General features: G+C 40.0%; 1 protein-coding gene and 1 pseudogene across 1 annotated transcript; both read left to right on the top strand.

Annotated features, from left to right (window-relative positions):
- Window positions 1-5,319: 5,319 nt before the first annotated feature.
- LOC137723810 (pentatricopeptide repeat-containing protein At2g37310-like) lies at window positions 5,320-7,792 on the top strand (annotated as a pseudogene).
- Window positions 7,793-8,813: 1,021 nt separating this feature from the next.
- Window positions 8,814-10,252, top strand: LOC137723696 (E3 ubiquitin-protein ligase SGR9, amyloplastic-like). Its single transcript, XM_068462889.1, has one exon. The coding sequence runs from the start codon at window positions 8,966-8,968 to the stop codon at window positions 9,905-9,907; it is 942 nt and encodes a 313-aa protein (XP_068318990.1). The 5' UTR covers window positions 8,814-8,965; the 3' UTR covers window positions 9,908-10,252.
- The last annotated feature ends 482 nt before the right edge of the window (window positions 10,253-10,734 follow it).

The raw sequence follows: 10,734 nt of genomic DNA, 5'->3' as shown, positions 1-10,734 counted from the left end.
GAAAAGTAGAACTCCAAGCATTACGAGATTGCTACTGCTAGCGAGCAAATGTGAGGACCAAAGATAGTCAGCTATCATCTAGCAGACTTGGATGACCAAAATACTGGCCCTTTTGGTGGGAATCACGCACAAGTTGCATATGCACCTTTAGTGGCACTACCATGGCATTTGTTGCCAATAATATAGTGTTATGTGTAAGTATTTCTTTCATATTGCATTGTATTATATTGGATGGGGATGTTGCCATCGGTGTTTCTTTTACTCCATCACTTGTAAGTTCCTCTTTGCCTTAGAATTGTTTTTGTTGAAAAACACTTCTGCTCACAAGGGCCTAGAAAAACACTTGGAAGTGCTTCATAAAGAAGTACCTACCAAGTGCATTTTCGAAAAATGCTTTAGTGATCCAATCGCATTTTAAAGTTTGTATGTCAAATGTAGTCAAAACAGTTGTTAGACCTTTCAAAAACAGTTCCAAACATGCCATCAGTCCAACTCTCGATCGCACCTGGTCCTCACATTCAAGCTGTTTTGTTGATTTAGAACCATATTATTTTCTATTCCTGCATGGCCTACCATTCAATAATTTCAATTCATACATTAATAACATGTCACAGTTTTCTTCCTTTGCCAAATTGCTGGAGTGTGATTTAGGAGGTGTTGATACAAGCTTGGTGATGCGTTGCAGGTCAATAGTGGGATTTGGCGCCCTCTCGTTGAAAATAGCCGAGCATCGCTCTTTCCGTATTTCCCAACAACCAATAAAATTTAGAACCTTGGGTATGGCTTTGATTCCCCATGAAATTTTCCAAACCTCCTATCAATAGTATGAGAGGAGGAAGCGATGGGTTTAGGGCCCTCTTTCTTTGTCCAATGACCTAGTGATACCCACTCTTTACACTAAAATCACCCTTAGAATTCCAGGGCCGAAAAAGGGAGTCAGGTTCCTCTAGGTTGTACGGGGGAATAGATTTGATCAATGAAACTTCTCGAGATGATAAATATGAGATACGGAGTCCGGCACTAAAATCACCCTTTTAATGCTGCATGCTTAGGAATTAAGATATTGTTCATATCTTAATCATCAAAATCTCATACCAAACCGTTGTGCTCATAAATTCATCATTTGTATCCATATTAATTCTCCTTGTTTACACCTTTGTTGTACTCTTTTATTTAGGTGGTACGTTCTTTTAATGTTTTATAGGCTGTAACAAGTAAAGAGTGGAAAATGAGCTAAAAAGAAAGAATTGAGATTAGAAGGCTTTCCCAATCCTATGTTATCACAATTGTCTTCGTAGATCAGCCAAATTTGATAATTAAACTGTACTGACTCAGGAAGAACAAAGAGATGAGCTATACATGTTTGGAAAGCTACGAATGTTTATTTTCTGTCAAATTTGACGGTTCATAAATTTCATTTTTTTTATATGGCGTATGGTAGTTTTAGTACATGAAGATCGATCTACGTGCTGAAATCCAATGCTTTCGACCACTAGGTATCAACCTTGACAGATTAAGATATGAAGGCTTTTTAATAAAAGGGGACTTAAAGCCGATTAGGTTAAAACTTAAAAGAGAATGGACAAAACAAATGCAAAGAGAATTTTGAGTTTCTAAGAAGTCTGCAAGAAAATAAAAGATGAAGGCTTTTTAATAAAAGATAACTTTAAGCCCATTAGGAAGAGAATGGCGTTTCTAAGGGGTAGACCTTAGAAACGGACCTTGCGTGCAGACGAAAATCAGATGGTCCTGATTTGCTGAGCTCACGGTAGAATCAAGTTTATGTGACTCAGTGGAATTAAAATATTTTTAATTTTTTAATTCACTGGGTATCTTTTATTCAGAGAGAAAGAAGGGCTGAGAGTTTGTGCCTTTAAGAGAGAAAGAAGGGCCAAAAGTTCCCGCATTCAAGAGGGAAAGAGACGCAGAGAGAGTGAGCTGGGGTGAGAATTGGATTTGAGGTGGATTGAAGTTGTGTTGCGACTGTGACCCGATCACCTTATACCTTTAAAAAAAAAATTTCTTCACTAGGTATCTCGTTGTCGGAGAGAAAAAGGGGGAGGGGTGGGTAGTTGAGGACAGATTGGCTCATTGAAGAGGGAAAGAGAGGCTGAGAGGGGGAGCTAGGCTGAGGATCATGACTTTCCTACCCCCAAAAGGAAAGGTCCTTCCCTTTTTGACCGGTTATGCGCAAGGAGGGATTCGAACCCACGACACCGTGGCTCGTAGCCACATTCATAACCCTAGCCCATTCCCATTTTGGGCGAAACAAATCTACTAATTCTTTGATTCCAGTTAGCAAGAGGGATCTTGAACTAAAAAATAGATTGTAGAATCTAAAATAGGGTATCCTAAGCAATTTCAATAATCAAGATCAGTCATATTCCTGGTATAGTAGATGCTGTCACAAATACAATCATACTCAATTCGATGAAATTATTTGATCTTAAAGGGGATCTTCTATAATTTCGCACGTGAGGGGTTCTTTCTTGGTTTCGTCCAGTCATTAATAACTTGACTATTTTTAGATAATAGTGGACAACAGGTGAATATTCCTAACTACCCCTTGTTGGTCCCAAGAGACGGAGGGGGCTAGGTTAGCCAAAAGATGGTTATCAGTTCAAAGACTCGGGGTGCTATTGATTTTTCAAGGTAAGAAGGGGTAGAAAAAATGCCTCGAGCCAATGTTCGAGTACTAGGCGCCACGACACTAAAGTAACTTATGTCATACTCATAGGAAAAGCTCAAACGACCTTCAACAAAAAGGTATGCTTTATGCAATCGATCAGATCATATAGACATCACTTCAACACAATATGGGTCATTGATAAGATCTCAGAGACCCACCAAAGCACGAAAGCCAACGGAAACCATACATTTGATACCACAATAGAAGGATAGATTTTTTTATTTTTAGATATTGAATGGAGCTCTTCCATTCTAGTCTATTCACTAATATTGATCGTTCATACTAGATCAATTGTTTTCTTTCTTTTTTCCTAGCCCATGATCTGAACGAAACTGAAGATCAAGTAAAATGTGAATTCGATAGGTTGGTTTCCAATAATTTATGAAGGAGATTCTCATATTCTTACGATTCAATTAGGCATTACATCTAAGGATGATGAAGCGAAACCTTTAACTATTCATATGGTCGTTCGATCACTATATACTAAACAAGATCCCTTACATACTAAGGAGAATGAAGATATTTTGGAACCTGAAGTGTCATATCTAAGTGCGATTGGTGCTTTATTGTACTTAGCTCAGCGCACTAAACCTTACATCTCCTTCATTGTCAATCTTTTGGCAAGATACAACCACATGCCCACATGTAGACACTTGATAGATATTAAAGTCATTTTTTGCTACCTTAAGAGTACGACGAATTTGGGTTTGTTTTATCCCCACGAATGTTCGAGAGGTGCCACAGCCCCTCTCGATTCTCTAGTTGATTCCTGCCTTGTTGGTTATGCTGACGCAAGGTACTTATCCGACCCGTACAAAGAGCGCTCTCAAATGGGTTACGCCTTTACCGTTAGAAGCACCACAATATCTTAGAGGTCAACCAAGCAGACTTTAGTTGCGACTTCTTCGAACCATGTTGAGATTCTCACTCTACATGAAGTTACTCGGGAATGCTTCTACTTGAGACCTGTTGTGGAACACATTCGAAGCACCTGTGGACTTTCTTCCCGTCATTGACATCCCTACAATGATCTTTTAAGGTAACACATCATGTATGGAACAGCTTAAGAAGATATTCATAAAAAATAAAAATAAATAAATAAATAAATAATAAAAAAAAGACAACACCAAGCACATTGCGTCAAAGTTCTTTTTCTCTCATCAGCAACAAGAACATTAGAAGATTGAAGTCAAGCAAATCCATTCCCAAGACAACCTAGCCGACCTCTTCACCAAATCTTTGCCAATGACGACGTTTCAAAAGTTTGTTCAAGGTATCGGTATGTGTAAACTTGCTGAGTTGTAACATTGTTAGTTCTCTTTGGAATTATGTCAAAATCGGGAGGAGTATCTCGAAGTATACTCGATTGATCTTAATGTACTCTTTTTTCCTACGATTAAGAGCATTTTTTCCTTTGGGTTTTTGCTACCGATGAGGTTGTAACATGGAACCCATCATGGGCTTCTCATACCTTGTGTACATCCTATAGACGTTTAAATTGGCTTTGCATTAACGCACCGTTTTCCTTTGATTATGGGTTTTTGTACCATATTGGGTTTTACCATAGTTAGGTTTTGTGAGACTTATTTCCATATGCAAGTTCTTTCTCTTCCAGACTAGTGTGTTCCTAGATTACTGCCAATGAGTCGACTTCCTCAACTTACCTGATGACGAATCTACTTGACTATTTATACACTCAAGGGGAGTGTTATAGATATTCTTGAATTGTGATTGTTGTAAATCCTAAATAGAGTTGGTTATTAGTTATGAATATATAATTATAGTTTTCTCCCTTTCTCTCACTCAATTGCAAGTGAAAGCGGGAAAAAGACGACAAAACCCTTTCTTCTTTCTTTGTCAGCCGGTCGTCGTAACAATAATGACATTTGTCAATATCCCACCGCATGGTTACTAAGATCATCATAGATTATAAATGTGTGCATTCCATTATCACGGATACATGACATAGAATTGTTAAATAGAATGTCCGAACAAAGAAGAGGGTTACAATTCAGATAAGGTTTCAAGGAGCTTGTTTCTGTTCATGTGATTTTCTCGTTCGCCGATTCTAAGCTCGTAAAGCTTCCAGTTCTTCTTTATAGGCGGTGAAGATGGTGGTGGCTGCATCATGGCAATCCATACCATTTTAGCAACCTCAATGACCTTCTTCTTGACATTGGCAACTTGAGTTGTAGGGTGGAGTTGGTGGTCTTGCGTTGAGTTTGGAGGTGATGGCTTGATGGGAGTGGTGGTGACTGTTAGTTTGAAGTCTATGCTTTCATAACTTTCTATTGATTTTGAAGACAAAGTAAGTGCTAGTTAATTTAACGGATTTTAATAAATTTGTTATTTGTTTATAATGTTTAAAAATGTTGATATCAAATTGAAATGACATTAAAAACTAGATAATATCATTTATTTAAAAAAAAATCAAATAAAAACACTCATCGAGTTTGGTTTTTTTTTTTTTTTTTAACAAAACACTCATTGAGTATTGAGCCACCGTAATTCAGCCCAGCATCGAATTCGAAGCATGATGTTTTTTGTCCTTTTCTTTTTCTTGTAAAAACGAGAAGAAGGGCAGAAAATCAAATGTAACACGCGAAAGATGTTGCGAGAACAACAAATGTATGTTGTTAACAAAGCCATTCCACATTCAAATCTCGGCCACCAACAACGGCTACGTCCAACGAGCCCTTCAAAACCTCCATGGACTCGACGGCCTCGACTGCGGAGCTTACGGCCACCTCATCCAGCACTGCACGGTCCGCCGCCTGGTCGGTCCGGCCAAGCAGCTCCACGCCCGCCTCGTCCTCTTCTCCTTCACCCCCGCCAACTTCCCGGCTTCAAAGCTCATCAATTTTTACTTCAAAATCAATAACCTCAACTATGCCCGCAAGGTGTTCGACCAAATTCCCCACCCAAACGCCTTCTCTTGGAACGCCATGCTCATTGGGTATACCCTTAACAACGTGCACGTCGACACCCTGAAGTTGTTTTCGGCTATGGTGTCTTCGTGTTCGGATTAAGCGAAGGCCGACAATTTTACCGTGAGGTGTGTGTTGAAGGCTCTGGGCGCTTTGCTTTCGGGTTCAAAATTGGCTAAGGCGGTACATTGTTTTGTTCTGCGTCCTGGGTTTGATTTGGATGTTTTTCTTGTTAATTCTTTGCTTACTTACTACTCGAGATGTGATGAGGTTGGTCTGGCGAGAGCTTTGTTCGATAGGATGCCAGAAAGAGATATTATGTCGTGGAATTCAATGATTGCGGGGTATTCTCAGGCCGGGTATTATGAGGAGTGTAAAGAGTTGTACAGGGAGATGTTAAGCTTAGGCAAGTTTAGGCCTGTTGGGTTGACAGTGGTTAGTGTCTTGCAGGCATGCTTACAGTCGAATGATCTTACGCTCGGTATGGAAGTTCATCAGTTTGTGAATGAGAACAGATCGAGATGGATGTTTTGCTTTGTAATGCTCTTATAGGGCTATACGCACGATGTGGTAGCTTGGATTATGCTCAAGAATTATTCGATGAGATGAGTGAAAAGGATGAGGTCACTTATGGCTCATTAGTTTCGGGGTAATTGTTTCACGGGTTTGTTGACACCATGGATGTTTTTCGAGATGGTAAGAAGCCAAAGTCAAGTACTTGGAATGCTGCGATTTCAGGTCTGGTTCAGAATAACTGGCACGAAGATGCCTTGGATTTAATTTGTGAAATGCAGGCATTTGGTTGCAAACCAATTACTGTGACATTGTCAAGTATTCTTCCTACAATATCGTATTTCTCAAATCTGAAAGTCGGGAAGGAAGTACATGCTTATGCTGTTAAAAACAATTTTGACTGGAATATTTATGTTGCAACTGCTATTATTGATACTTATACGAAGTTGGGGTTTCGTAATGGGGGCAGAGCATGTTTTTGATCAAGCAAAAAGTAAGAGCTAATCATTTGGACGTCAATAATCTCAGCTTATGCATCCCATGGAGATGCTGATACGTCTCTTAGCCTCTTTTGTGCGATGTTGAATAGCAGGATTCAACCAGACCAAGTGACATTTACAGCGGTATTAACAGCTTGTTCTCATTCTGGAGTGGTTGATGAGGCTTGGAAGATCTTTGATGCCATGTTTCCGAAATATGGCATTCTTCCCTCAGTTGAGCATTATGCTTGCATGGTAGGTGTTCTTAGCCGAGCTGGGAAACTCAGCGAAGCTGCAGACTTTATCCACAAAATGCCAGTTGAGCCAAGTTCTAAAGTTTGGAGCGCAGTACTTAATTGGGCATCAGTTTCTCATGACGTTGAGTTGGGAAAGTTTGTCTCTGATCGCTTGTTTTAAATCAAGCCCGAGAATACAGGGAACTACATCATTATGGCAAATTTGTATTCACAAGCTGGGAGATGGGAAGAAGCTGATCAGGTCAGGGAGAGAATGAAAGAAGTTGGGCTGCGAAAGATTCCTGGCAGTAGCTGGATTGAAACACGTGATGGGTTACAAAGCTTTACAGCAAAGGATGAATCGAATGAAAAAACTGAAGAGAATTAAGTAACACTGGATGCATTGCTGAGGTCGATGAAAGAATAAGGGTACGTTTTGCGGGATGAATTAGATGAGGAGAGTGTTAATTGTTGAGCCAAGATCACTGCTCCGGATCATATCGGTTTGCTTAGGATCCAAGAAACGCCCTGTCTTTTTCCAAAGTGGCATAGAATTCAAGAGTTTTTAAGTGGTCAAAAGCATGAAAGAACTTCCAATTCAGTTTGTTGATTGGGTGTCTAGTATTGACACTCATCTTTTACTTTTCTATTTAAAAGGGACCTAGCTTCTTTGCCCTCCCAATTCTCATGCACTCTTATCCCCTCCTATTTGTGCGGTCACGGTTAAGGCACGCTAACATTTTATATCACTATTGCCTTTTGTTTTATTATCTCTATAAAAAAATCAATATAAAATATTGATGTGACTTAACCGTGATCTCACAAAATAGAAAGAAATGGGAGTGTATGAAAACTGGAAGGGCAGAAAAGCTGGTCCATTTAAAAGTAGTGAAGATAATAGCTTTTGGACGTGCCCATACTTTTTAAGGGACCTGCCCATACTTTATTCCGTACTTCAAACAAAGCTAGCTGCAAATCTTTTCTTGCTGTTAAAGAATCCAATGTGCATGGTTTTTTTCCGGCATTTCCCCCGCCCTGAATCGTGATCATGGTTTGGTTGCCTACAAAGGTTCTTACTAGGCTTGATTGTAGTGACGAAGATGCCCCTTGTGGAATCATATACACCCCCAACCCATTGTTTAGGATGTAGTTTAGGCCATTTCAAGGTGCTTTCCGAAAAAGCACCTAAAGCTCTTCTCTGAGTCTGAACGTGCTTTTAAGTTCTTTCTACACAAACTCAGAATGCGCTTTTGGTTGTCAAGCAAACCCAAATAATACCAAAAGTTCTTGTGAAAACAGGGGACAAAATGGTCATTAGGCTAATTTACCAGATCTAGCAAACAATTTACTCAACTTCCAATGAAGATTAACCGGAGCTGTAGGCGGTAAATGCAAGTGTAAAAGGTGACACAATTCCTTGAGAAGCGAAATGATATATTAGCATGGCTGTCAGGTTCGATCATCTTACCATTTGCATTTGCATTATTAAGAGTAAAGGGGACAAGGAGAGCGAGCCATGGATGGGATGGGCCAATCGGTTTTTCTACTCTTCTACTTGTTTTTCTTTACATAATTATATAGCAAGGACAAATGGGGTTTGAACTCGACACACAACTTGTAGACAAACCAACCTACATAACCAACCACTTGATTCAATTCATCTAATCTAACACCCCACATGCACATTTCCACCGCTAAAGTGCTAACCAACCCCTCTTATACCAACTTATTAGCTTTATGCATTGCATTTGTTGTCATCTGATTAGGTTAAGAGTTTGACTCTCTCTATTCTCTTACATGTAAAAAAATATAACACATTATGACTTGACACTAACAAAATTAATGATGATTTTGTGAACGTAAAGACATGATTAATGTAGGATTTTGACCCATTACAAATGTCATGGCCACAATAATATACTATGAACAACAATTTTCGGTTTCTTTTTCTTTTTTTGTACACCTTTACTTTTTTTCGTTCCCTTATTTTTTTATTTTTTTATTTACTTATCTCAATCTAGGAGAGAGGAAATAAATGTATGCCGAAATCACTTCCCTATAGTATTTACAAGAGTGGAACAAAAATCAAAGGGGGTACAATGGTCATTACAAGAGACCAGCATGGCCAAATTAGTCCAAACGAAAATTCACATAAAAACCCATGACATTCCTCAAAACTTTTTTCCACGCTCCATAAAAGAGTTAAAAGCGAAAGTCCACAAAGCACACGATCCCATGATGGAAGAAACAACAGGAGCAACCGCAACCATCATGGCTGCTCTGGCCACCCTCACCCCACCCCAACTCTCAGATCTCACCCGCACCATCCTCTCCCACACCCACCACCACCGCTGCCGTCTCTCCTCCCTCCTCTCCTCCCCCATCCTCTTCTCTCTCACCCTCCACCGCCTCAACTGCCTCCCTCTCGCCCACAAGACTCTCCTCATCGCCAACCACCTCCTCTCCTCCCTCCACCACCTTACACTCCACTTCCAACCCTACACCAATCTACCGCCGCGGCAGGCCAGACAGAGAGACCTCGACGCCGTCCTGCTCCTCCTCTTGCTCTGCGAAGTACACCAGCACAACCCTCAAGCCCTCGAAGCACCAACTGTAAAATGGCGCGAAATTCTAAGCGATTTGTACTCCGACAACATGTTAACAGTTTCCGGCATTGGGGTCTACAACAGGTCGGCTTTGGTGTCTTATATTGAGGTGCTGACAAGGTGCTTGAGATTCGTCAACGTGATGCGTTTTTGCTGTGGCGGGAAGGCAGGGAGAGAAGTTGCGGCATCGCCAGCAGTCGTGGTGTCGCTGCCGTCAGTGGTGGTAAGCGGTGGAGGGAGCGAGTGCGTGATATGTAAAGAGGAGATGAGAGAAGACAGAGATGTGTGTGAGCTGCCGTGCCGGCATTTGTTTCATTGGATGTGTATTTTGCGGTGGCTGAGGAAGAGGAACACTTGTCCATGCTGCCGGTTTACGCTTCCCACGGAAGATGTGTTCGGGGAGATCCAACGGCTGTGGGAGATTTTGGTTAAGATAGGCGAGAAGGAATTAGCTTAGAGTGATGGTGGTCAACAATGTGCACACGTGTCACCATCAGAGTGGGTCGGAAATTTCTTGGCTGTGAAGGGATTGTGTGTGATGAATGAAATTGCAGAGGATCACACATAATACGTGATATGGAAGCATGTGGTTTAGGTTATAGGCATTTGTGGATTAGCATGTAGCTAAATAAATAAGACACCGAGAGATAGAGACAGAGAGAGAGAGAGAGAGAGAGAGAGAGATAGTTTATGCGATTAATTTACTTGGGGAATTGATCTGCAATCTTCTGTAATTGATTTCACATTTCATGAAATCGAGTCCATTTTTACGGATAGGTAATATTACACTTCAATAAAGTGACCCAACCTGAGATCCAATTGATTAACATCATTCCACTCTTAAATTTTTATTTTTTATTTTTTGAAAAATACTAGAGAGTTGACATTTTTGTATCATGTTGGTGTAACATATGATGTGGCAAACGATGTGTATGTGCCACGTCAATTAATATATTTACAAAAATACTACTTTACCACATTTTTTATAACATATTTGTACTACCTATCTAATAGAGATGGAATCCACATGTGTTGATAAGTCCAATCTCTATTAAAGAAGTGATACAAATGCGCAAGTATTAAAAAAGTGGTAACTATAGCATTACTCATGTATTTATCTCCTTAGATGTTGATTATAGGCAGCACTAGGCACTAGTGAACATCAGACAGATGCCTAGTGCTTAGGGGCCTAGCCAGATTTTTTTTATTATTTTAATTAAATTTATGGTATAAAAATTTAAAAAATATATCTATATAAATAAGTGAATATTTATACTTGTATTT

This window comes from Pyrus communis, chromosome 17 (genome assembly GCF_963583255.1).
Source record: "Pyrus communis chromosome 17, drPyrComm1.1, whole genome shotgun sequence".
Taxonomy (NCBI): Eukaryota; Viridiplantae; Streptophyta; class Magnoliopsida; order Rosales; family Rosaceae; genus Pyrus; species Pyrus communis.
Note: the sequence above shows the minus strand (reverse complement) of the source record. Positions and strands in the feature narration are given on the sequence as shown.